Source organism: Heloderma suspectum, chromosome 7 (genome assembly GCF_057233095.1).
Source record: "Heloderma suspectum isolate Gila_16-S chromosome 7, 16-S_ref, whole genome shotgun sequence".
Taxonomy (NCBI): domain Eukaryota; kingdom Metazoa; phylum Chordata; class Lepidosauria; order Squamata; family Helodermatidae; genus Heloderma; species Heloderma suspectum.
In genome coordinates, this window is record NC_139464.1 from 121,909,069 (window position 1) to 121,936,611 (window position 27,543).

The 27,543-nt window shown below is 52.9% G+C and overlaps 1 protein-coding gene across 1 annotated transcript in view; it reads right to left on the reverse strand.

Moving 5' to 3' along the window:
• Window positions 1–26,877, reverse strand: part of WNT7B (Wnt family member 7B) — a 160,466-nt gene extending 133,589 nt beyond the window's left edge. Inside the window, exon 1 of the mRNA XM_084811859.1 lies at window positions 26,288–26,877. Within this exon, the coding sequence (XP_084667985.1) occupies window positions 26,288–26,358 (71 nt within the window). The 5' untranslated portion in view covers window positions 26,359–26,877. The remainder of the gene's footprint in view (window positions 1–26,287) is intronic.
• Between the last annotated feature and the right edge of the window lie 666 nt (window positions 26,878–27,543).

A 27,543-nucleotide genomic window follows, 5' to 3' on the forward strand; every position in this document is an offset into this window, starting at 1 on the left:
CGGAATGTGTCTACCATACATTCATCCCAAAGGTTTTTGCCACGGTTATAAGCTGGATGTGCCAAACAGTTGACAACTGTCAAATACTTTTGTGGCTTTCTCTAGCCACCCTAACAGCAGGGCCAGCCATGGTTAGTACTTGGATGGGAGACTGCCTGGGAATCATGCTTTCTGCATTGAGCAGGGGGTTGGACTCGATGGTCTTGGAGGCCCCTTCCCACCCTACAATTCTATGATGTCAAGGAAAGGCCTGGACGTGCCCAATCTTGTCTGATCTCGGAAGCTAAGCAGGGCCAGGGTCAGCCCTGGTTAGAACTCGGATGGGAGACCACCTGGGAATCATGCTTCCTGCATTGAGCAGGGGGTTGGATTCAATGGTCTTGTAGGCCCCTTCCAACCCTATGATTCTGTGACTCACCCTCAGCCTGAACAAAGCCTTCCTGCATTGAGCAGGGGTTGGACTCAATGGTCTTGTAGGCCCCTTCCAACCCTATGATTCTATGATTCTGTGATTCACCCTCAGCCTAAACAAAGCCTTCCTGCATTGAGCAGGGGTTGGACTCAATGGTCTTGTAGGCCCCTTCCAACCCTATGATTCTATGATTCTGTGACTCACCCTCAGCCTAAACAAAGCCTAACTAAACATGACTACATTTGGGAACATTCAACCCTGTTGCTCTTGCCTCCCCTTTTCTTTTACAAGGGTTGGACAGTCCTCTGTTGTTTTCCACCATTGCCCACATTGAGATTCCTCAGGGGAGGGGCTGTATGTTACTCCGCAAAGCAGTCTTTTCCAATCGGGTGCCATCCAGATGCTTTGGACATCAACTTCCGTCATCCCCAGCCAGCATGGCAAATGGTCAGGAATCCTGGGAGTTGTAGTCCAAAACATCTGGAGGACACCAGGTTGGAGAAGGCTGCTGTAAGCTATGACATATATTGATGGTGGTCAACACAGTAGTAATGACAATTTAGCATCTTCCAGGCAACGTATTCACCTCAACAACAGAAATCACACATATACTTTCTAGAAGATAGAGAGAAAATAGAACTATTGCTCCTGGTTCAGAGGCCATTGCTAAAACAGACAGACGGAGCTATTTCTGCCAGGAAATATGTAGGGGTGGACGAAAGTCACTTACCTGTCCTCGAAGCTTGTTCGCGGTGGGGGGAGGCGCTTCGCTGCTCCCCCCGTGAAGTTCAGGCCGGGGGGGGGGAGGCTTCCCACCTCACCTGGCCAAAATTCAGGCTGGGAAGGAGGCTTCCCGCCTCGCCCGGCCAAAATTCAGGCTGGGGAGGAGGCGCCTTGCCTCGCCTGGCCACGAACTCCAAAGTTTTTTTTTTAAAAAAAACACGCCCCCGTGATAGGCTACGTGACGATTAACGTAGCCTATCACGGCTAGATCTGCAAAGTCAGCCGTGATAGGCTACATTAATCGTCACGTAGCCTATCACGGGTGACTTTAAAAAAAAAAAAAAGGCGCGTACGCAAATGGCGGCCCCCATAGGGAGCTGCCATTCGCATTCCTTATTTGGTCGCTGTAGTCTACGTAAAGATTTACGTAGACTACGGCGAAAATAAGGGCAACGCAAATAGCGTTGCCCTTATTTTCACCGTCGTCTACATAAATCTTTACGTAGACTACAGCGACCAAAAAAGGAACAGGAATGGCGGATCCCTATGGGGGCCACCATTATCCGTACGCACTTTTTTTTTTTTTAAGTCACCCGTGATAGGCTACGTGACGATTTACGTAGCCTATCACGGCTGACTTTGCAGATCTAGCCGTGATAGGCTACGTTAATCGTCACGTAGCCTATCATGGGGGCATTTTTTTTTTCTTTGATTGGAATGGCGGGGGCAGCAGCCGGTCAAAAGACCGGCTGCCGCTCCCGCCCCGGACGAACACCCGCCGAACCGCTGGCCGGACCCGCCGCCGGGAGGGACATTCGGCAAAGGTAAGTCCCGTCCCGGGGGGGGTGCGGGGGGCGGGGGGGTGCGGAGAATTTCTACCCGAAACTTGTTCGGGGGGCCGAACACGTTGGCACTCGGCCCCCCGAAGTTTCGGGGAGAAATTCTCCGCCATCCCTAGAAATATGTTAAGATTATAAGGCACTATAATAATTTAACAGAAGATATTATGCAGTGTTAGCTGTACCTAAACCCGTTGATTTCATAGCTTAACTATTCCTAACTCTGCATGATATTTGGCACAGAATATTATTGTTCTGATCTTATATATATTACACACGCGCACACAAAAGGGGCCCTTGCTATACACAAATATACATGGTTCCTTCATAATCTCACCTCCCATCCTTCAATGAAAGCTGCACAGTACCTATGTATATCATATATTTGTTACATCAAAATTATATAAATGCTACTGTGTTCGAACTGGTTGTTTGTCTGAAAATGTCTTGGTCTTCAGTTTTAAAATGTTACTGCACATATTATCCTGCTGCAGCATTTTATCCAAAGTCAGTATGAGGATCCCACAAACTCTATGCATAGACTAACAGCAGGATAAACACATAAATGTAGTAATAATGACTAGAAAATAATTACCATTAATATCAATGTAGTTGTAATTACTGCGCATTAAGTAATTTTAAGACTGATGCATGTGATGCCAGGATAAGGTTCTTAATCTTATCCTGATTATACACTTCTTGTGCTGAGTTGCTAAAATTTCTTTACGCAATGTTAATTTCTTTAGCTGCCTTGAGCAAGCCAATGGGGAAACAGGGTATAGATGTAATAAATTGCTCTTATTTATTAGTAATAATGTTATGTATTGCTTAGTTGTGCAGAGGAGAAAAGAGCACAGAACATCTAGGAAAAAGGGATCCAATGGATCTAAATTTCCTACATAGTAACTGTGGAAGCATTTGCTTCCCTTCCAAATCAGAATACTAAGATTCCCTCAGAGACCCCAAAGAGGAAATAGTCACAAAACGTCTGCCAAGCTTTACTCTTCAAAGATTACCACTACTAAACTGGGGAAAGTACATTTACCCACAGCACACACACATACACACACCACAAGTTCAGTAGGGTACTTTCCATGAGACATGGAAATAATGTATGGGAATTCTGGGCCAAGGAGTTTCATCAGTTTTCCGAATGGAAGCAAGTGCTTTGTAGAAAGTATTGTAACACAATATATGGGATTTATAACAAGCTACAACAGCAGTGCGCTAAAGCCATTTTACATAATTATTGTCACATTTATAAAATAAAGTTTAAAAGAACACATAGCCTAACAATAATAAGTAACCAAGCTAAGATGATGCACTTGTAAGGCCTATTGATTACAGTGGGAGAAATGGAAACCCATGGTTCACTTTCCCACTTAAATCAGTGGCATTGGGGGGCTGCAGTCCTATGCCAAGGGAGTTCCATGGAGCAAGAAAGACTTATTGCAAACATATTGGCTGGATCATAATAGAATGAACTGTGACCAGCCAACCAAGGGCATGATCCAGCCCACATGGTGCACATTTCATTGCCATTATTCTCAATGGGAGGTATTTAAGCTCCGTGGTGTCCCCAACAAATAACATAGATGTTATTGGAACATCTCAGCCAAAATCCCAGGGCTCCTTTGTGGCCACCCCTTCTCGGACTGGGAGGGAGAAAGAGATTCACTGCAGCACAACCGATTAAACAGATGCGTTCAGTAGCCTGAGCTGGATAAGGAGATGCTTAACTGCCTGTGCTCAACCAACTTATTTTTAAATCCCAGTAGCTGTCCAAAGAAGGTGTCTGGGTTGCTCAGAATAAGCTCAGTCCTTATTCAGGTAGAGTTCACTATCTAAATCAAGAAGGCTCTGTGTGGTATGTGGATATCTGGGAAACCAAGTCATTATTACTCCCTATTCTATTACAGTGGATATGCTGGGCAGCAAAATAAGGTTAGAAACGGGAAGGAGCCATTCCCTACAGATGGGAGTCCCTCAGTATGCAGGGAAAATATGTGATTTTTGAAACAAACTCTGGCCTTCACCTCACCCCACCCTCCCCCATTGGCCATCATGAAGCCCTCAGAGAGAGAGCAATGTGCAGGCCGGAGCCCTCAGCCAGCCAGGGAAGCTCAAATCTACTAAGGTCAGCAGTGTAGTGGTGGTGGGTCATGCCGGGGCTTCTCTCCGGCCTTCTTTTGAAGCCAGCCCCCAGCCGGGTCACAGTCTGCTAGAGAAGGCGGAGGGGGTAGAGGAAGTGCGGGCGGCTGCCTCTTGGCTGCCTCTCGTCTACTGCTCAGAGCTGGCCAGGCAAAGGAGCGAGCGAGCGAGAGAGGGAGCCTGAGGGAGCTCTGCAGCTCCTCTCGCCCCCCCCCCAGCTCTTGGCTTCTCTGCCCGTCCCTGCCCCCTGCCTGCACACCCGGCGCTGCCCTCATCTCCTGCAACACCAGCCACCCGTTCAGGGCTGCTGCTGCTGCTGGCCACGGCAGCAGCAAGAGAGGTGGGGGGGGGGCGCTGCCACCATTATTCACTTATGGGGCAGGGCAGGTGGCTGGTTTGTGCCAGTTTTTTGGATTTATCACACAATCTTATGCATGTTTACTCAGAAGACAGTCCCACTAGGTTCAGTGGCCAATTGGGCTTTCTCCAAGGTACATGTGCATAGGACTGCAGCCTTAGCAGCCTTCCCAAGATCTCTGGAAATTGAATTCGAAATAAAGACCCATCGGATTGCACTGTTAATTCTTGAACATTCATTTCTACAGTAAGCAGAACTGCCAAATGCAACCTGCTCTGTCAGCGACACTTTTTGGCACAAGGCTGGCATGTACCTGGGCAAACAAACCCTGGCGAGGGAAGTGAAACAGAAAAAAAAAACAGTTGGGGGGAGAGGAGAAAGAAGGTAGGGGTGCGTGTGTGTGTGGTTCAATCCAGCTGGGTGTGCGGACGTTTCTGTTGCGAGACGGGATGGGAGAGATATAATGAAGGCGCTTAGGGCTAGTGGGTAATGTTGGGATGCTATGGGAGTGTGCAAGGGGGCTGTTTCAGTGAGAAAGGATCTGTCCATGAGGGCTGAGTTGAGAGGGTGAAGCTTCCATAGAGTATCATATTTTGAAAATCTAAAATGTTTGTGTTTGAGTGAGTGGGTGGGTGGGTGAAAAAGATTAACACCCCTGCATTTTTTTTTTCTCCAACTGGAATCCCGCTGCCTTGCTCTCAGCTGCACTGTTCTTGGATCCCACTCGAAGGCTGCATATCTTACAAGGTTGTACAATCTTAGAAGGGGCGTGGCTGTGGCTGTCACGAAGGGACCCTGCCCTTCTGAATTTGCACTACTGGTTGATTTCCTCACGCCCACCCCCGTCTGCTTCATCCTCCCACAAGCCTCTGTGGTGGCTACAGGGCCTGGTGGGAAAGGGGCGGAGCTTGCTGCCTTCATCCCTGAAGCCAACATTGCCTCACCTTTGCTGGAGCCAGGAAGCGCCTGCAAGAGCAAAGGCAGCTTCAGCTGGCCTTCTTCTCTCCATGATCTGGTCTGGGTCTCCCTCAGTGCAGCAGCAGTATTAGTCATGCTCAAATGCTTGTCGAATTGAAATGCTTGGTCCTCTCATATAACACTAAAGCTCAGGGGACACCCAGTGCAATTGCCGGACAACACCTCCAGGACAAACTGAAGGAGCAAAGGGCTGGATGCGCCTGGTCTCGGAAGCTGAGCAGGGTCAGCCCTGGTCAGTACTTCGATGGGAGACCGCCTGGGAACCAGGCTTCCTGCACTGAGCAGGGGAGGGGTTGGTCTCGATCATCTTGTAGGCCCCTTCCCGCCCTACAATTCTATGAAAGACTTCTTCACACAACCCCCGATTCACTTCTAGACTTCACAGCCACAAGGTGGGATGATGGCCACTGGCTCAGATGTTTGTGGAGGGGGGCGGGGTTGCTGTTGTTGCTTAAATGATCAGACACATTCATAGAGGACAGGTCTATCAAGAACCATTAAGCTGAATGGAAACTCCATATTCCAAGGCAGTATATCAGGGAACCCCAGATGCTGGGGACCAACAACAGGGGAATGCCATCAGCTGCTTGAGGGTGTCCAGGGGAAGCCTGTCCTGTGCGGGAAAGGGTGCTGGAGCAGGCCCTAGCCTTGGTCCCATCCAGAATGGCAGCACATTATGAGTTTTAATCAGTCCCGGTTGTGTCTTTATTTATGACTGACAGTTCAGAGTTGTTCTTAGTTATATATTTTTCGTGTATATTGTCTGTGTGCTTTTATGTAAATATTTTTTAAACTTTTTATACTGTATTTAATGTTTTAACTTCTGTAAACCGCCCAGAGAGCTTCAGCTATGGGGCAGTATAGAAATGTAATAAATAAATAAATAAATGGGTGCTACAGTTCTTCTCGATTTGGATGTTCACCTTTCCATCACTGCCTTCCTGCTCTGCTTGATTCAAGAGAGGCCTCAAAGCCTCTCCCAGTCCATTCCAGGAAAACGAATGATAAGCTGGGAAGGGGGAGGCATGGGCTATTTGTGTGTGTGGCGGGGGGGGGGGGAGAATCAGGATTAATGTCCCCACCTCAAGGATCGCTGTTCCAGAAATCCGCGCTCCGGAGCCAATCTCCGTGAAGGGAGCTCTAAATAAAGCCTGCGCTCGCTCGTGTGTGTGCGTGTGCGTCCATCAGCCAGGGCTGCTGCCTTCGTATTATTATTATACTTCTATAGCTTTTGCCTTCGGACCTTATAATTATGTCACACTGCAAGGGAAACCACCAGCATCTGGTGTGTGGTTGAGAAAACTTTTGTTTCAAGGCTTGAAACTATTTATAGCAAGGAAAAGTGGGTAAGGATAGTCATTTCCTAAAGTTTTTCAAGAAAACGCGGCTGGGGTGATATTAAGGGGGGGAGGGATTCTTTTCCTAAAAATATATATATTTTATAAAATACATAAATACTCCCCCCCGCGCGCGCGCGCCGCCTACGCTCCCAGGCGCGCCCGCTTCAGGAGAAGGAGCCCGTAAGCAAGGTCCCAAGGACTCGGTGCGCCGCGCGACGTGAAGGGCTGGAGGCGAAGTGACTAAGCTGAATCACTGGGCTCCAACGCCATGCAAACCCAGCGCGCTGCCATAAATCAGGCTTCTTTTAAAATCGGTGGCCAGGGCAGATGTGTTTCATTATGAATTAAGGAGGGAGAAATAGACATGTTTCTTTTCTTTTTCTTTCGAAAAAGGGGGTGGATTTCTAACTTGAGCGGGGATGGAGTGTGTTTGCCCAGAGAGAAGGAGACGCTGCAGATGCGCCGAGAGAGAGAGAGAGAGAGAGAGAGAGAGAGAGTCAGGGGGAGGGAGGGGATTATATTGCAAACAATAGGCGACAAATGCGTTATAGGTCTGGACGCACGTAGATAATCCGCGGGAGTTTATCCGGCACAATCCATCAGAAATCCAGCACTCTCTAGTCGGAGCCTATGCGTGTTTACTCAGGTGTAAGTCCCACTGCGTTCAAAGGGGCTTACTCCCTGGGAAGTGTGCATTCAACGAGGGTAGGTGGCCTGAAACCCGCGTTGAGGAAAGCGCGGCTGCGCCGCCGCCATGAGCGGGATTTGTGCGGCGGTAGCGAGCGCTGCAGCGCGCTCCACGCTGGGGGGGGGGGAGCGGGGAGGGCCTTGTGCCCCTTTCTCAAAAATGCCAAACGAGACGCCACGCACGGATCGCGCGCCTCTTCTTTCTGGCGGCGCAACGTGACAGCTATGCTCCAAGCGTCTCAAATCTTGCCTCACCGAAGAGCTCGTGTGCAGTGCGATCCTATGCGCGTTGCTCATGTGCAGTGCGATCCTATGCGTGTTGCTCATGTGCAGTGCTCATGTGCAGTGCAATCCTATCTGCGTTGCTCAAAAGCCCCCGGGTGTTCAACGGAGCCTACTCCCGGGTAACCGCGCACAGGAGCGCAGCCTGAGGCTGCAAGTCTGCGCGCAATTCCTGGGGAATAAGCCCACAGAATTCATGGGAATGCAGTGGTGTATCCAGTATTCGTCTAACTGAAGTCCCAGTCATTTCAATGGGTCTACTCTAAGAAGGACCAACATTGGCGACGACCCTTCGCCTCGAGCGACCGTCTTCTCCCAACGGCGCGGCGTGGAGGATGCCGGGGGGGCATCCTGGGTCCGCGCTGCCGCCGGACTTGGGGACACCGGGGGTCCCAGCATCCGGGAAGCAGAGCCGGGCTGCCCTCCCCGGCCGCCAGCCGCCCCCCCCCCCCGCGAGCCGGAACCCGCCGCTGGGCCTGTCCCCAGGAATCCGAACGGCGGCGGGGGGGGGCAGCCGGGGCTTGCCCCCCCCCTCGAAGGGAGTCCCCCGAAACTGTCCTCGGGGTCGAGACGCCCTGCCCCGAGCTCAAGGGGCGGGGAGGCTGTCCGCGCCCCTGTCCGTGCGCGTGCCCGTTCCTCTCCCCGAGGGATGGATGGGTCGGAGCCCTGGAGGTCTCCCCCGCGGCAGCGCCTCCGCCTGGGCCACCCGGACCGGGGTGGGTTCGGGAGGCCGCCGCGCCGGGCTCCTTGCGAGAACGGAGAGGGAGGGGGAGAGGCACGTGGGGACAGGCCGGAGGTCCAGGCCCCCGTCTCACCGGGGAGGCGCACAACAGGCTCCGCCCGAGGGGTCCCCAGTCCGGGTGCCGGGCAGGGCGCTCCGCGGAAGGGGCTGCCTCGGAGGGAACCCGCGGCGCGTGTCTGCCTCCCTCCCGCGTCGCACCCGCGGCCGGCGGAGCCCCCCATCCCTCCTTCTGGGGCACCTGCTCGCAGCATCCCGGCCGGAACATCTCCGCCGCGAGCATCCTTCCGCAGAGGCTCTTCCCGCATCCAGCCGGGGCCTTCAGAGGGGACCAGCCCACCGGCCGCCGCTCACCTGCTGGCGGGGGGGCTCTCCTCGCCGCCGCCCCCCCCCCAGTGCCCGCCGGCGCCCCGGGATGCCGCCGCCCCGCCCCGCCGCCGGCCCCAGAGGAGAGGAGAGGAGAGGGGGGGGGCACTCACAGGTAGCTCCCGCTGGTGAGGATGAGGAAGATCTGGGGGTAATAGACGGCGAGCAGGAGGCGGCGAGAGGAGAGCAGGATCATGGTCGCGCCCGGGGCCGGGGCCCCTCCTCGGGCTCGGCGGTCTTCGGGCGCAGCGGTCCGGGCCCCGCCGCGTGTCTCCCGGGGGCGGCGCGGCGCGGTCGGGCCCCGCGCGAGGCCCCGATCCGTCCCGGGCGCGGCGCGGGGCTCCTCTAGCGCGCGGCGGCGGCGGCGCCGGGGGCCTCCGCGGGGGCCGTGGCTGCGTGCGCCCGGGCGCCGCCCGCCCTCGTCGCCTGGCAGGGGCCGGGAGCCCGCTCGCTCGCTCGCGCCGTCTCCCGGCGGACTGGCGCGGCGGCCGGGGCTCGGCGGGGCCGGCTGCGCGCCTCGCCCGCTCTCCAGAGAGCGCCCGCTGCCATTGGGCGAGCGCGGCCGGCACGCCGCCTCCCCCGCCGCGCCGGGCTATAAGGGGAGGGCGGCGGCGGCGTGGCCCGGCCCGGCGAGCGGAGGCCCCCCTCCGCGGCGGAGCGGCGCTCTCCCGCTGCGCTTGCCGGGCGGGGCGGGGCGGGGCGGGGCGGGGGCGAGCCCGGGCCCCTCCGCTCTGCGGCAGCCCGGCGCGCGCACGGGGGCTGGCCGCGAAACGGGAGAGCCCCCGCCCCGCGGAGCTCGCAGCGGCCCTTCTCCTGGGCAGGGCGAGGCGCCAAGCTCGCTCCTTCCAGCTGCCCGTGTCGTTTCCCGACGCCCGCCGGTTGTCCTCCCCGCCGCAGGCAATTTAAATGGACGCCCCTCGGGGCAGAGACCTTCCCCCCCCCGTTCCAGTCCTTTGGGGTCAGGAAACAGTCCCTTGCCACGAGCGGGGACGGCACCGCCTAACGCAGTCCCTGCAATGCCTGGCGTCGGCATGGGGGGTGTGAGGCTTTGCGAACGCGTCTACGTTTAAAAGGATCGCTCGTGGCTGCGGAACCCGGCATCTCCGGGGAAGAATAAGGCTTGCTAACGCCGAAGGGGAGACGTGCCCTGGCGCAGTTCGAGAAAGACAGCAAGGCGGTTGGGTGCAGTGAGGCAGAAAGAGAAAAATCCCCCCCCCCCGCACATTTCATGAGGCGTAATCGCCCCCGGTTCAAATCTCGTTTCACCCCTGAACTCACTAGGAGCCAGTCCCTCCTCCCCGCTTCCTTTCAGTCCCCCATCAGCAATATGCGAATAGCAAGTGCTGGCCTACCCCACAGGGCCGTTGTGAGAATGGCTAAAATCGTGTGGGTGACGCCTCTGGTCAAATGCAAAACCTCATGATTAGCTGCCACCACAACGGGATACGTCTTCCTTCATTTGTATCGAATGATCCCCGGAAGTACTAGTTCCCCTCTACTCAGCACTGGTTAGGCCTCATCTGGAAAACTGTGACCCGTTCTGGGCACCACACTTGAAGAAGGATGCAGACAAGCTGGAGAGGGTTCAGAGGAGGGCAACGAAGATGATCAGGGGACTGGAAACACAGCCCTGTGAGGGACTGGGCATGTTTAGCCTTGGGAAGAGAAGACTGAGGGGAGATCTGATAGCGCTCTTCAAGTTCTTGAAGGTTGTCCCAGAGAGGAAGGCCAGGATCTCTTTTCGATCATCCCCGAGTGCAGGACACGGAATAATGAGCTCAAGTGGCAAGAAGCCAGATTCCGGCTGAACAGCAGGAGAAACTTCCCGACTGTTAGAGCAATATGACAGTGGAACCAATTCCGGAGCGAGGTGCTGGGCTCTCCCACACTGGAGGCATTCAAGACGAGGCTGGACAGCCATCTGCCAGGGATGCTCTGACCTGGATTCCTGCAGGGGGTTGGACTTGATGGTCTTGTAGGCCCCTTTCTACTCAGTGATTTTGTGATTCTATATTTATACTCCGCTTTCCCAAAATTCACTGCCAAAGTGGCTTTCAAATCTATCAGGAAAAGAGATGCATGGCTGCAGACGTGCCTGCCGCTCTCTTCTGCCTCCTGGTAGTTGATGACCCAGTGCCAGGTTCTTCCCCGGGGCGGGGGCAGAAGGAGCTGCAGGGGGACACAGGCACTGGAGGGTGGCCTGCCTTCCCCAGTCTGGCACACTCCAGATGTGCTCGGCTACAGCTACAGCTGGGGTTGACGGGAGTTGTAGTCCAACCCATCTGGAGGGCACCAGGCAAGATATATTATCAATCCCATACAGAAAGAAAATATATAGTCTTCTTTCTTTCTGGGACCGATAATGAGGTGTGACAACTGCTCCCTTAAAAAAAAAAAAAAGGAATAATAATATAAAATAACAGAAATCTGGAACAGGACAACTCCAGGAAAGACACACACGCACGCGCACAACACTGCAAAGTGGCTCAAGTCTTTTGCCTTCTCTGCCTCAGTTCCCCGCCATCCCACGCCCCCGAAGGGTTTGAAAAACACCCTCCCGTCTCTCTAGCAGCAATCCTGGCTTCCCCCCACCCCCGCCCCCCCAAGGGTCAAGCAGCGTCATCTACAGGATCTCGTCGCAACCTTCATGGCAACAACCCCACGAGGGAGGACAGCGTTCTCTCCGTGGCGTGGATCGCGGCTGCAGCTGAGCGATCTCCTGCTCGTGGCCGAGGAGAACCCCGGGCCGGGGACGGAGGGGAACCCCGGGCCCGAGCTCCGCGGGGAGGCGCTGCCGGCGAGCGGGCGCGGGGCTGCAGCCGCCCGCCCTCGGCCGGACCCCGCGCGCTCCGCGGCGCAGCAAGCGAGCGGGCGGCCGACGCTCCTGGCGACCCCGCGCCGGAGGCGAGCGCGCAGCCCTCCGCGCTTGCGGCCGGCCCGGGCAGCCGAGGCAGGCGGCGAGGCGCTCTCCTCGCTGGCTGCCTGGCCCTCGGCGAGCGCTTCGCCCGGAGGCGTCCCTCGCGGGGCGTCGTCCGCCGCGCGTCCTGCTTCGTCCGTCGACCCTCCTCCGGCAGTTCGCCTCGGGTCCAAACGCGCGCAGCGAGCGGGGCGTTTTCAGGAAGCGCAACGGCCGCCGGCTCAGATCCCCTTTCCTCCTTGAACGTCCTTAAGGGCGCAATCCTGTGCAGGTCTCTTGGCTGGGGATGCTGGGAGTTGTAGGGCTTTTTTCTGTCTAAACCTGGATAGGATTGCGCCCTAATTGGTCTTTTACTCTTCTAACCCAGGGGACTGCAACCTGGGGCTACAACTTCCGTAATCCTTGACCATTGGCCATGGGAGTTCTATTGGGCCAGTCTCCAATATCTGGAGAGCTCCTAGAGGGCCAAATGTTATTCGCCTGTTCAAGCAGAAAGAATGAACTTCGCGCCCTCCCTCCGCTGAACCCAAAGGAGAGAGGGAACGGATATTATGGTGGTGGTGGTGGTGGTTATGCATACGTTTGCCTGAATCGTTTCAGTACACTTTTGTACACCACCCTGGTATCTTTTTGATGAACGGCGGTTAAGAAAATCGTGAAATAAAGTAATAAAATGTCATCGTAAAAATACAGATAAACGTGACTGGAGTTTTGGCTGTACTCCTGAGTGACTTCCGAATTGATAGGAAAGGGGTTTGTGTGGAAGCACTGGCTCCATACAGAAGATGAGTGTTTGCTAGGGAAATGCTCTCTGGGGTGCCTATTTGATCGTGGATGGCTCGTTCATACTTGATGGTGCAGTCATCGAGCGAGGAACACGCACACGTGTGAACAAGGTAGAGGGGGGTGTTCTTAAATACTATGTTAAGGGCACAATCCTATGCATGTTGAGACGGCAAAAAGCCCTACAGTTCCCAGCATGCCCCAGCCAGCCTGGCTGGGGCATGCTGGGAACTGTAGGGCTTTTTTCTATCTCAACATGCATAGGATTGCTCCCTAAAACGAGAAAAGGATGATCTCCGGGCAACGTACGCCTAAAGAGGGAGCCCAGCAGCCCCACCGAGGGAGTCATTATACTTTGAAAAATCCTACTGGAATTAAGTATTTAACAGGTGTAAGGTGAATTTTATGCATTTGTGTATTTTGTTCCTGTAAGCTGCCATGGGAGGGCTTCTGCCCCGAAAGGCGGCCGAGAAATATCTAATTCATCAATTAAATAAATGAACTAAAATTGATCATAATTACGCAATCCTCTGCTGGCTTAGCTGGGAGTAAGCTGAAGTGGGGCGTACTTTGAAGTAAGATGGCATAGGAAAGGGCCGCAGAGGCGCACTCCTAAACAAACGTACTTCGAAATGACCACTTGAAGTCCGCGGGGCGTCCTCTTCAGAACAGAGGCGTTACAGGTCCGGCTGGATCACTGATGCCGGCTGTCGCCCTGCCCTTCTCCAAGGATGTCGGGGCAGAGTCGACACGGTCTCCCGTCCCTTCGACCCACACGGAGGCCCGGGGAAGCAGATCCGGCTGAGAGAGGCCGGTGCTCGGAAAGCTGCGCCCGCATCAGTGGGGCGGGAGATGTCGCCCTCGCCTGCGCGTCGAAGTTGGGCTGGTGGCCCGCACCCGTGGCTCGTGTCCTTCCTAATCTAGGTCAGGTTCTTTTCTTCCCGCCCTATAAGAAATGGGGCACGATCCAGCCATCCTGGTCCCAAACGTGGTTCGGTAGTAACTGCCCCTGGTTTCAAATTTTCGTAGCAGCCTGAAGCGCCTTCAAATCCGCCTTAAGGCTGCGATTTCAAGCGCGGGTCCCTGGGAGGGGAGGTCTCCGTGAGAGTGATTTCCAAGAAAACGCGCTAGAAGCTCGGGCTGTTATCTCGGATTTGGGTCGAATACTTCTCGCGCACGAGCTCATTCGGATCCACTGCAAGTCCATTGCCCCTCTTAAAAGATGCGAAGAGGAAACCACGTCGGCGGGCCCGGGGAACAAGCATTTGGGGATGGTCTTCGTTCTCGCTGCAGCTTCCAGACAAAACGGCGCACTCCTAATGCTGCAACCCTAGAAAGGCCTCGTGTGGCGCAGAGTGGTAGGCGGCAGTATTGCAACCGAAACTCTCCCCACGACCTGAGTTCGAACCCAGGTCCCATCCAGGTAGCCGGCTCAGGTCGACTCAGCCCCGGTTAAATGAGTACCCAGGTTGCTGGGGGAAAGGTGGTCATGACTGGTGAAGGCAATGGCAAACCACCCCGCTACAGTGTCCCTCTAGGAGTCAGCAATGACCCGGTGCTTGCACAGGAGGAACCTTTTTTTCCTTTCCTTCGTTCTCGTTGCAGCCTTCGCCTGGGATACCTTCCAGACAAAACGGCACACTCCTAATGGTGCAATCCTAGAAGGGCACACTTCTGCCAGACTAAGGGCGCAATCCTATGCATGTTTAGGCAGGAAAAAAGTTCTACAACTAGTCCTACATGCTAGCTGGGGAATGCTGGGAGTTGTATGACTTTTTTTCTGCCTAAACATAGGATTGCGCCCTGGAAATCCCTTCTGAATAAACCTGGATATAAGCGGGTTGCACACTTACTTGGAAATAAGCCCCATTCAGTAAAGCAGGCTTACTTCCAAATACATATACATAGGGCCGGGTTGCACCTCCCAGTGATGTCAGCGGGAGAGATAAAGACTGCAGCCCTACACCTAGTTTCCTGTGAGTCAATGGGAGTTACTTTTGAGTACACATGCATAGGGTTGTTCTTTGAAGCAGGGCTAAAAAAAAAACAGGGGCGAGGAACCTGTGGCGCTGGACTACAGCTCCCATCAGCCTCTGTTAGGATTGCCAATGGCCAGGATGATAGGGTTTGCAGTCCATCCACATCTGGAGGCCCTCGTGTTCCCAACCCCTGTGCTAAAGCATTTCAACATGAAACATAAGCCTTCCCCAGCCTGGTGCCCTTGGACTACAACTCCCAGCACTCCCCAGCCGGCATGGGAGTTGTAGTCCAACAGATCTGGAGGGCACCAGATTGGGGAAGGCTGCGAGAGATTTACACAAGCGCTGAGCCTACTGCGTTTAACCCTCCAGGACAGGGCGGCACCGCAAACTGCCCTGGGAAGAAACGACGGAGCTGAGGCGGGATCTCGCGCTGATTTTTCTGTAGAATTGTTTTCAGCCCTGGAAATGAGAACTAGCCATTTTCCTGCGGGAAGTCTACAACCTCTGACTTGGGAGGAGAGAAAGTCTTGAATCCCACCTGTGCAGATGTACCTAGAACTAAGTCCCACTGAGCTCAGTTGGATTTACGCCGCAGTAAAAGTGTTTGGGGGTAAAACTGAGTTGGAGCTTATTCCTAGGAAAGGGTGTGCCGGACTGCAGTCTCTCGGGCGACGACATATGCTCACTTACGTAGGAGCAGGTCCCATTAAACTCAACGGAGTTTCGACCTGCGTAGGCATTGCACAGGGTTACTCTGTAAGGTCCTTGTGTCAGGAGCTGCGCCTTCCTTGTCCTAGCAGTCGCACCTTGCGTGAAGTCCAGTCGAGAGATTGCATTCTCGTGTGAATCAGTCCAGATACTCGCGTTAGTCTAGAGTTCGCTACCATTCCGATCGGTTCATTCAGTGTTTTCCGAGCAGAAAGCGGCCATCCATTCTCCGTTATTGAAACTCCATGGGAAACCTGGACGGGGCACTCCCTCAGAAATGCCTCGGAGCCGCTCGAAGGCCTGTGTGGATGGATTCGGATTTCGCTCGCGCCCCACCCAGCCTCTCGCTCCGTTCTCCCTTCCCCGGCGGTGAACTAATTCTGCAGCCGGTCCTTTTTCCTAACAGACCTCGCATTCTTCGCCGCGGGGAGAAACCTGCGTTTCACGCCGGAATCCTCCTTCCCCGAGGGGTCCTCGCAAGTGTTCGATGCAAACGTTTCTGGGGGCAAATTACACCTCATCTTCGACTTCGCCTCTGCCTACTTGCCTTCAGGGCTGTATTCACCTACTGCCTCTACTCTAGTGGGACGAATCCATTTCCTGTTGCTTTCCTTAAACGTAAAACAAAACATTAGAAACACCTCGATTTTGTGCAAGCCGACCTGGGCTAAGTTGAAATGCCACCTTTCGGCTTATGCAATTCTCTTCTAACATTTGCCACCGAATTTCGTTGCACTTCTGCCTCCTTCCCAGGTAAAGGAGCCAAGCGCACGTGAAGGGATGGCAACATCCAGATATTTAAAACCTCTTTTCCCTCGAAATGATCTCCTAGCAGAGACAAAGAGGGCGTATTTTTCATCCTCGTGTCGTGGATTGATCCTGGAACGGTACAGAAAGGAGTTGAATCGAAATATGGATTTGCATCAAGTTTTGAGGCTGCCTCCAGCATCCTGTCTGAAAGGTTGATCTCGAAACCGATCGGAATCGAACAGATCCCGTGTGATCCAGCTGCACCACTCTCTGCCCTTTCCCGTAAAAAAATAAGACTTTTGCATCGCGTTGGGAAGGCTTCCTTACACCCTGTTTTTTGCTAATATTTCCCTTCATGTGTGTATATCTACGGAAGAGAAAACGAAATCCACCTTAGAAAGAAGACCTGGGAATCCTCTCAATGGACTGCAGCCTCACAAAACCATCATCACGTATTGAGGTGGTCCTTAACATCTTTTTAAAAAGCACCATCACCTTTATTTGTAAGACTAGCAATATTTGTAGGTCTGCATCTTAAACCTAGAATGTCAACTAGGATGAATGTGTTGAGAGGGGTCTTTAATCTTGGAATTTTAAAGAAAAGATGCGTCTTGAAAAGTGGTGAGATTGGTTAAGGTGGTAGGATTACAAAGGGGCTGAAATTTTCGTTTGCGGATTATAATATGATCTCCCACTTTACAGATGTTCCCTATGTATTTAATCCAAATGCCATCCAGGTCTGGAGGACAATCGGGGCGTTTGGCCTGCGATCCGAAGGATCTGTGCCTGGCGGCGCTAGTCATTGTCTCCGAACCCGGAGAGAGCGTGATGAGGTTCTTCAACGCTGCAACTACTGAAACGAGACTCTTCCAATTCAGTGGGACAATGGATTTCTCTTGGCGAAACCGTTTTCTGTTATTATGAATCAGACATTTATTCTTCTTCATATCCAACAAGATCACCAGAATAAGAGAATGCGGTCAGGCTTCAGATCGCGACTTTCTCCTTGTTTACTCGAAAGTGCGGTTAGGTTCAATGGGACTTGCAGTTAAATGTGCGGAGCCTGAAGCTGCCATCCCACGGACAGTTATTGGAAGTAAGGCGTCACTGAACTCAGGCGGGCTTACTCTCGGTAAACGTGCATAGGATCGGGTTGCGCAAGCGCGGGCCTGAGTCCGAAAGTCTCTCCGCTGGGCCGTCTACTCCCGAGGATTGGAGGAGCCTCTCTCTGTCAGCCTCGCCCCATGTGCAATATGGAGATGATATTGGCCTACATTACAAGGTTGTTGTAGGGATCGCAGAGACAATGTAGTGAAGCGCACGGAAAGGGCTATAGCAGTGTTCGGTGTTAATAATTGTTCGTTATTATTATCCTCTCACAAAGGCATCCTGGTGGATCATTTTTCCCCAACCGGTTGCCTATTTTTAGCTCCGGAGTCAACTTCCAGCAAATGTCGAAGGTCCTCAGACCTTTCCCCGCTTCATCCCTCCTTCCTCCTTCCAAGTGAAACGGAGCCTCTGAGGGTCTCTGTACATCTCCCCACATCCCCCTGCCCCGTTGCTACTCTTGCCTCGCCCTTCCCTGCATTATCTCTCCCGCTATCCACATGTCGGTTGTAACCTCGTCGAGGCAGGGACCTGCCTTTCGCACACTGGTAGCGCCGTACGGGATTCTTATTGATGCACAGCTCGGAATTAAGATTGCCGGGAGAATGATCAACAACCTCCGATACGCGGACGATGCCGCCCTAATGGCAGAAAGCGAAGAGGATCTCAAGAGCCTCTTGCTGAGGGTGAAAGAGCAGAGTGCAAAAGCCGGTTTGAAACTCAACATTACAAAAACGAAGATCATGGCATCTGGCCCCATCACTTCCTGGCATATGGAAGGGGAAGAAATGGAAGCAGTGACAGATTTTACTTTCTTGGGCTCCAAGATCACCGCAGACGGTGACTGTAGCCATGCAATTAAAAGACGCTTGCTCCTTGGGAGGAAAGCTATGGCAAACCTAGACAGCATAGTACGAAGCAGAGACATCACCTTGCCGACAAAGGTCCGTCTAATCAAAGCTATGGTTTTCCCAGTAGCAACGTATGGCTGTGAGAGCTGGACTATAAGGAAGGCTGAGCGCCGAAGAATCGATGCTTTCGAACTGTGGTGCCGGAGAAGACTCTTACGAGTCCCCTGGACTGCAAGGAGGTCAAATCGGTCCCTCCTAAAGGAAATCGACCCTGAGTGCTCATTGGAAGGACAGAGACTGAAGCTGAAGCTCAAATATTTTGGCCACCTACTGCGAAGAGAAAACTCCCTGGAAAAGACCCTGATGCTGGGAAAGACTGAGGGCAAAAGGAGAAGGGGACGGCAGAGGATGAGATGGCTAGATAGCATCACGGATGCAATGAATATGGACTTGAGCACGCTCCGGGAGAGAGCGCAGGACAGGAAGGCCTGGCGTGCTGTGGTCCATGGGGTCACGAAGAGTCGGACACGACTGAACGACTGAACAACAATTAACAGGAATCTGAAATAATATACAGATGCTGATGCTGCTGGGAGGGCATCTTCGCTTCGCTCGGTCCCCCTGCCCTCTCCGTCAGCCTCGGGTCGCGCCAAGCGGCCACCCGCAGGGGAAAGGGGCAGCTTTCATCCCTTCCCGCCCCCCCCAGCAATCCTTTTCTTCGTGCTGCGACTCCAAAAAGTGGGCGGGGGAGGAGAACCCGCGCTGGAAGGCGAGAGAGAGAGGGAGGGAGGGAGAAGGGCGCGCGAGGAGCGCAGCGGAGCCGCCCGGGACCTTCTCGGCTCGACCTCCGCTCCTCCTGGCGGAAAAACCTGCCTGGGGGACGAGGCCCCGGGATGTTTGGGGGGGGGCTTTCCAGAGGCCGATGACTGAGGGGGTCGTTGCTTCTCCCCCCCCCCCCGCCCGAGTCCATTTCGCGCGCGGTTGTTTGGGGAAAGTGAAGGCCACCCTCGCGCTCCGGCGCTGGTGAGGGATCCGATCCCGCGCCCGCGCGCCTCCTCCTTGCCTTCTGCGCACTGGCAGCTCCAGGCGGAGGAGGAGGCGATTCATCGGTGTCCTTCTGTCGGGGGCCTCCCCGACTGCGCCTTGCGGCCTCGCTTGTGGGCATCATCGCTAAGAGCAGCACAAAGCCATCTGCTCTCCTCTATCTCGCGTCTCTATCCAAGTTTCTATTTGCCCCCCCCCCCTGCGCGCGCAAACAAAGAGAGAAAAAAACACGTTCGGAAACATGGGGGGTGACTGGAGAGAGAGAGACACTCAAATCTAGGAGAGAGAGAGAGAGAGAGAGAGACTTTGCCCTGTCTTGCAAAGAGTTTTCCTTGGCCCCTCTACGTAGGTCCTGCAGCAACTTGGTTCTGGGCGAAACTTTCTCCTTCCCGCCGCCTTCCGGGGGCTGCCTTACGCATTACGGCTTTGAGCGCCCCCCTAAACAGGTAAAGTGCCAAATGCGCTTTCTCGAGGGCCTCTCCCAGGAACAGGCACACTCCATAGGATGGTTTGACTGGCTGGAGGGCTGGACCGGTCCGCGCAAGCCTGTTCATGACGTGGTGATTGTTCGTGTCATTGTGAAGGGGAGGTTTGCAAGTGTGAATGCATCGCAGCCAAGAACTTTCCTGTCCCCTCACATATTCAGCAACAAGACCTGGTTCACTAATTGGCAGGGGGCTTTGATCTGTCTCCTTTGAAAAGTAATGTGTCTGAGCCATAGATGTTCTGTCCCATTATGACCCATTCACGCAGGCATTGTCACCATTTGATGCTAGGGTCAAATACACCAAGGGCAAAAACTATTGATTATGGGTGTATTAATATGTACTAAAATCGTGTTGTATGGGCCCAACAGTGGAAACATTCTCAATTCCCATTGATTCAAGAACAGTGAAAGGTTTGTATATTGCTGAAATGGATAAATTAACAAGTACTATTCACAGAACACATATACAACAGACAAGGAAATGCGGTTTATTAAATTCCACCTTATTGGGATTTGTCTTTTTTTTTTAAAAAAAAAATGTTTTAACTCTTTTAACCTGGTGTTTTATTCTTTTACCTTGTTGTTCACCACTCCGAAATCTTTTGATGTGGAGCGGTATAGAAATATTGTAAATAAATAAATAAATAAACATAAGGAAAACCACAGATAAATGGCAAATGTTTTTGTGTATTGGAATTCATATTATTGTCATTTACAGCTTAATAGGCTTTTTTTTTTCAAGTTTCTCCTTTCCCCCTCTTTACATCTGTTTCATTGTTTCTATAAAATTAATAAAGAATAAAAGAATAAAAATTAAACAGCCCAAGGTCTAGTTCAGATGCTGGACATTGAGCCTCGATTACTGTAACATTGAATGATGACTTACTTGTGCAAATAGACCATCACAGAGGGAACATTCATATAACCTCAAGATAATGCTCAGTGGAGACACTTCACCCATTCAACTGCCAGTCATCATGTATAGAGAAATCAAGTGCCGGGATGCAATTCTGGGTCAGCTTTCTGATTACCATCTGTTTAGAGAAAGTGTGATCTCATATATTCCCGGCCACCATCCCCAGATGTACTGTACCTGAAACTCTTCATTAATGATCTAATGGCCTTTGTTAGTGCAGCATATTCTCCTTGCATTTCCCAACTTAAAATAACCTCTGCCCTGGCTAGCAGCGGCTAGTTTCTAAGTTAGAAGGTGGATCTTCCATCAGGTAGGTGCTGGGACTCATGCCATGCCTTGCTATCTGACCTCAAAACCTTATTCCATTTCTTCCCCTGCCCAAATGAGAGATGCATGGAAACTAGTTGCAGCGAGAAAAATACTCTTTGTACATGCTCAAAAGCAGTCCTGTTATTGCACATTTTCTGGGGCTAAGCCTTTGTGATTCACATGAGGTTCCAGGTCTGAACATAGGGATAAACTTACCAGAGTGTGCATAGAACCTCTATATCCTCCTCTTCTATATCATCCTTCCAAATGCTGAAGAAGAAATTACTATTGCACTCCTTCTCTGGATTGCAAATAGGGTGCAGATGTGTGGCAAGATTCTCTTCTCCAATTGGCAGGATGATACAGAAGACCAGCTTCCCAAATGGTTACATTATGTACACCACTTTGTAAATGGTCATCTGTAACTACACAAAGATAAACTATTCTGAATGCAGTAGAAACCTGTGATGAACTCCATAAAATGTGGGGGCGGGGGGGGGGGACAATTAGCATCTGACTTTGTAACACTTGGGAAACTCAAGTCTCTGGTATCACAACAGAAACCCACATCTGAGCTTCATCCTCAACAATATAGCTGATTTTTCCAATTTCAAAGAAAGCGGCTTTGTTACAGCTGGTTCACAGAGTCTGCGTCAACTGGTAACTTGCATGCAGTGGAGGCTGGTGGGTCTGATGTCAGTGGGGCGGTGAATCCACTCTGAGTTTCAGTCAGAACTCTAAAGGAGCTATCCAAGGTGTGAAGCACCTTGGATAGTTCCCTAAGAGTTTCGGCTGAGACCCAGAGTGGATTCACCGCCCCACTGACATCAGACCCACCAGCCTCCATTGCATGCACGCATGAAAGAATCATCCACCCTAGATATGACACCACAGACAGAACTGCTTTCATTCACCATCTTTGCTGCTGGCACACATGGAAACTGATTGCCAGTAGTAGAGGAACAATCCCAGGATTGCCCTCCATATGCCATCCCGGCTGTAGCCACTCAGCATCAAGAATTCCCAGTGGAAGGGGCTCCAAGTTGGTTTTGTCTCCACTTAGTGAAATGTCTTGATTTTGATTGACAGATTTTGAGAATACTCAGAGAGGTGTTAGATATAAACAACAGAGTGTCTTCTCTTTCTCAAAAGAGTCCATTCACACAGTCTGTTCACCAAGGGCTGATCATGTGCACAGATGTGTGAACTGGCCCTTAGTCAGGTGCAGCAAAAAGGACAAAGAGTTCTGCAGCATCTCAAAGACATATCTATTTACCATGGTGTGAAGCTAGATTAGGATAGAGTGTCCATCATTTTTATCTGGTGCCTTGAAGAATGTGGTGAGGATAGCTATGAAGGAGTTTTGCCCAGGTCATGTCTTAGTGATTGCAGACCGAAGCGTCTCAGTTGGCCCTGAATTGTGCATGGGCCATCCTCATTTCCTGAATTATAGTTACATGAACAAACTATCTTCATCTATTCAGTCCTTCCCTTCCATAGCCTTTTCACACCTTGCACACCTTTCACCTGGACAGAGAAGGAATCCAGTACTTAAATCCCTTAACATCTTATCAGGAAATCGTCCTGGATGGCTCACACATTAGTGATTGCAGCATGAAGGGATGGTGTGCAGGGGTGAGTGGTCCATCACTAATACAATGCTACAGATATTTATTTAGAATATTTTTTGATTGCCCCTCTACTCAATGAGCACCTAAAAATGGGGATTAATAATAATAAAAACAGGGAGGGCATTAACTATTAAAAGTTCAGCAGAACAGTATTGGGCTCACCGGCTGCTTAAAGAACACTAAAGGAGAGGCTAGCCTTACCTAGCCCCCCGAGATCCACAACTGGGGGCCGCTATACAAAAAGCCCTGTTATGAGTACCCACTAACCTCACCTCTCCAGGAGGTGTGACATGCAACACAGTCTCAGATGATGGATGCAAATTTCAGGCAGGTTTGTAGGGGAGGAGGCAGTCTTTTCAATACCCATCAAACTGAATCTTCAGCTCTCCTCAAATGGAATCTATTGTTCACAAGAGCAGCATTAGAAAGTGTAGAACAATGAATGTTTATGAATGTGTGAACCAGGCTTAAAGCAGAACAGAATAAGTGCATAGCCACAGTGAAGTACTTTTATGCCCAACTGACTTCTATGGGATATGTGAATAAAGCTATACAATACATACACACACTGACCTGGGTGTAAATCTTATTGAACTAAATGGAACTTACTTGAGTAGGTATGCATAACATAATCACCCTTACCAAATCAGTGGCACAATCTAATGCATCTTAAATTCCATTGATTTCAATAGGATTTGCTCCCAAGTATAAATAGCTCCTGGGATCCCAGTGTGACTTATGCCAAGTAAAAACAGAACTGGGCTGAATGGCTTACTTGGAAATAAGCTCAGTTGAAACAAATGTGACTTACTTCTGTGTAAATATAGGTAGGATCTGCCTGGAAAAGTTATTTAAGAGGGGAGGAAATGGATGGTTGTGGCTCTAAAATGGCAAAAGTGAGATATGGTGAATGGAGGGATACCTTGAGCATCTTTACTTCTAGGAGAAATTCCTTCCCAATAAATCAACACCAGACAGATACAACTCCCATAATACTGCCCTGACCAGTTACAATAGCTTTGATGTGACAGGAAACCTAAAGGGAACTGAGACCTTTTGATTACATTACTATGGCAAGTAACTTTAGTTTCGAAAAAAGGTAATGTGGCCGGTGTGGCGGACCTGATAGAGGCTTATAAAATTATGCATAGTATAGAGAAAGTTGATAGAGAAAATTTTTTCTCCCTCTCTCCTTCTAGAACTCTGGGACACCCAATAGGCAGGAGATTCAGAACAGACAAAAGAAAGTATTTCAGGCAGCTTTGCTAATATAAAAACTGTCTAGTTTCTACTTTTGTTTTCCACCTCCCACAGAACCTATATATTTTGCCTAATGATGGAGACTATTCTGACAATCCTGGATTGTATGTTTCAAAAAATGGAGGTTCAGTCATGGTTTGTTTCTTGTCCATCCATCCCCCTCCCACCCGGTCCTAGGGGAAGTCCCAGGTGCAACCTGAAATCATCATCCCAGCACCTGGTAGAACCTAATTTGAATGTCTGGAGGCCCTCTGCCTCCCGTTTCTTCTTAAGGCTCTGACCATGCAGGCCTCCTCTGAACACCAAGTCAGCCTTCTCTCCCTCTCCTGATCCCCTCCCCATCCTGGTTTGGTGACCTTTGAGTTAGCTTAACAAAGGTATTGAACTAATAGGGATTGTGTAATTAATTCATGCCACAAGATATGGCGATGATCCCTAGGTTAGATGGCAAGCCAAGGGGGATTTGGTATATTAACTGAGGATGGCCTATTTTAGTCGTGAGGGCTCTGTGCAACCCTCCAGGTCCAGAGGTCTCTGGGTACCATTTGGTGGAGAGCAACAAGGAGAGAAGGCGATTGCTGTGTGGGCCTCCCCCAGAGGCTCCTAATTGGCCACTGTGGGAGATGGGATGATGAACTAGATGACTGATCTACCCAGGAAGCCCCATTGAGCGCTGTGTAAAGATCACAGAATCACAGGTTAGTAGGGTTGGAAGGGGCCTACAAGGCCATCGAGTCCAACCCCCTGCTCAAGGCAGGAATCCAAGTCAGAGCATCCCTGACAGGTGGCTGTCCAGATGCAGAGGATCAGGGCTGTACTCTTGACAACGTCACTCAAGTCAACACAACAAAAGTTATTTAAATGGATTGTATCACAGTGGCCAAGGCTGGTAAATCCAGTTGACAACGACGGGACTTAATTCTGAGTCAACAAGCACACGATTGCAGCAGACTAGCCTGAAGTACAATCCGGAAGTCCCCAGTATTAGTCCGCAATATTAATACTGGCCTGCCTTACGGGTTTGTCGTTAACATACAAGATAATGTCTGCAAAGCTGCTTAGGAAGCAACTACGGCGCTCTGCACTCGCTAAGCGTTACGATGCCTGCAGTCGCGAGTCTTCCAGCCCTGCTGCAGGCACACGCACACACGGCTGAAAGACATTTGCGGCGGCTACTCCGCCGCCCTTCCCGGCTCGCTCCCAGTTTCGAGGGCTGGCAGATCACAGCTCCCTCTACGCATACTTGACGGGGGGGGGGGGGGGATAATCCCGCAGCTATGCCAAAAAGGGGGCGGGGGAGCAAAAGGCAGGGATCTCGCCGCGCGCGGCTCAACAGGTAAGAACTCGGCTGGAGCGAAGGAATGTGGAAATTCAACTCGCGGCGGCGGCGGCGGGCGGGCAGCCGAGCGCGAGGGCGCGCCAGATGCAGAAGGGCGCAGAGCGGGGAGGGCAGCCCAGCTGGGCCGCCGGGGTCCCCGCGGCCTGCGCCCCCGGCACCGCCGCCCCGCGGCTGGCGCTTCGCTCCCAGGCAGGGCGGCCCGCCCGGCCGCGGCGGGCCTGGCCTCGCCGGAGGGGCCGGGCGGGCGCGCCCGCAGCCAGGCCCCGCGCGACGCGGCGTTTGTCCGGCGCGCCCGGCGCTGGGCAGCGGGAGGTCGCCGCGGCCGGGGCCGGCGAGGCGCGGGGGGCGGGCGGACGCCGGCCGCAGCAGGTGCGGGGCGCGCCCGGCCCGGGCTGCCCGGCCCCGAGCCGCGCGGGGCGAGGCCGGGCCGTGCTCGCGGCCGCGCGCGCCCGGGGCTCCCGGGAGGCGCCACCGCAGTCCAGCCCCGGCCGGGCGCCCCCGACGGCCCGCCGCGGAGGCAGGCGCTGCCGCGGGGCCGCGTGGGCGGGCCGCCGCGGAGCCCTGCCCGGCGCCCGCCTCCGGCCGCAGCCCTCGCGGCTCCCCTCGCGGCGGGCGGGCGGCCGGGAGGACGCGCCGCTGCATCCCCGGGCGCTGCGTCCAGCCGGGCCGCCGGCGCGCAGCACCCGTCGGCCGCCCGGGAGCCCCATTGTCTCGTCCGCGGCGGCCCCCTTCCGAGCGACGGCGCTCCTGTCGAAACAGCCCCGTGTTCGGTATCGCGGCCCGCAGCGTCAACTGGCGGAGGCTTTTTTAGAAAAACCCGAGCGCCAGAAATGTCGCGCGTGTTCCATGCCCGTGTGCGGCCGCTGCCCTAAAAATACGACACAAGGTCAGCAGCGCGTGTGCGCGTCCGCGGACCCAGGCGGCTCCCGGACATCCAGCCAACGCACAACTGTCTTGCGAGTCGCTGGGGTCACATGACCCGCGCCTCCAAGCTCGGAAAATCGGTATTCCTTGGAGGCGACCGATGGGAGGTTTGTGTCCACGAGCCCTGTGCCTCTCTCCAGACCAGACACCGAGCTGGACACGCACCATCCAGCCGGAGTTCTCCCTCTCTTCGCGCACACCTCGCGACCCTTTTACATTTGGCGACCGAAACCTTCCTGCGCGTTTACCGTCGCTATTTTCCAGATACGGCGGAGAGAAGAGGAGGGAGCTTTGGAGCGCAATATGTTGCCTTGTCGACAGAGCGCTCTGAGAATGTCTCCCCCGCCCCCCGCCCCGGTCCCTTGATACCCCCGACGCCATACCGGAGCCCATCTCGTACTCACCCTAATTTTACATAGATGACGCCAAAGCAGAGAAACACGTAGAAAATCCACTTTCGGAAGTTTCTGTGCATGATCTAGGAGGGCATGGAGTGATCCATAAAAAATGAAATTGTGCGGGGGGGGGGAGGAGAGAAGCCGGCGAAGGGGTCTCTGCCGATTAAATCCCCGCGGGGAGTCGTGCTGAACCCCGCTCCGAGGCGAGACTGCGGGGGCTCTCAGCAGCAGCAGCGTTCCGCCAATCCGTTCCCCCTAAAACCATGGTGGCCCCCAAAAAGCCCCAAAGGGGAAGAAAAACAGAGGGACTTGTGCATTTTGCACAGGCAACCTTGCAAATCGCTCGGGAAGGCTCCGGAGGGAGGAGCCGGCTCTGCCGCGACCGCCTGCCTCGCCGCAGCCTTGAAGTTCAATGCGTTTCTACTTGTTCTGACTTCCACAGGTAACACCACGTATCTTGCGATCTGCAGCTCCAGGTAGGAGGATCTCTCGCTCGCTCACACGCGCGCGCGCGCGCACGCTCTTCGCACGCATACCTCGCTCGCTCGCTCGCCTGGCTCGCTTTTGCCTTTTCAGCTTCGGCTCATCTCAGTTCTGAAACGCTTAAGGGAAGCCAAATACATAATAAAGGGGAGGGGGTCCACAGATAATTACAGGGTCTGACATGGTGCGTTTGTCTTTAAGAGAGCTGCCCCCCCCCCCCGCGCTCGCTCTCCCTGCTTTCAAAGACGCATAAATACATTTAAAGCCATCGCCCTGGGGCTGTTATCCCATTAAAACAAAACTACCATCCCGATCGTGTGCACGTTTACGCAGAAGAAACTCCCACTGACTTCCATGCAATCCTCTACACACTTACTTGGAAGTAACTGAAGTTGGGGAGGCTTGCTTCTGAGTAGACATGTATATAGGATCGGACCATTCCTCGAATAATAGTTGCACACATGTTCACTGATAAGGTAACCGGCTATATCTGCATATGCTACTGAATCTGCATATGCTGCTACTGAAGCAGTAACCGCTGCTACTGAAGGAAAGGATTCTTCCTTCGATTTGAGAACATGGGCAAGGCATTATTCGCAGGGCTGTCACCAAATCAAGAAACTTATAGTCAATAAATCCTATGGGTTTCAATCAATTCGTTAAGAAACTAAGGCTGCAGTCCTATACACATTTACCCAAGAATAAGTCCCTTTGAAATCAGTAGGGCTTACTTCTGAGTAGGCATGTATAGGGCCGGACTTCATATCTGCACAGTATTA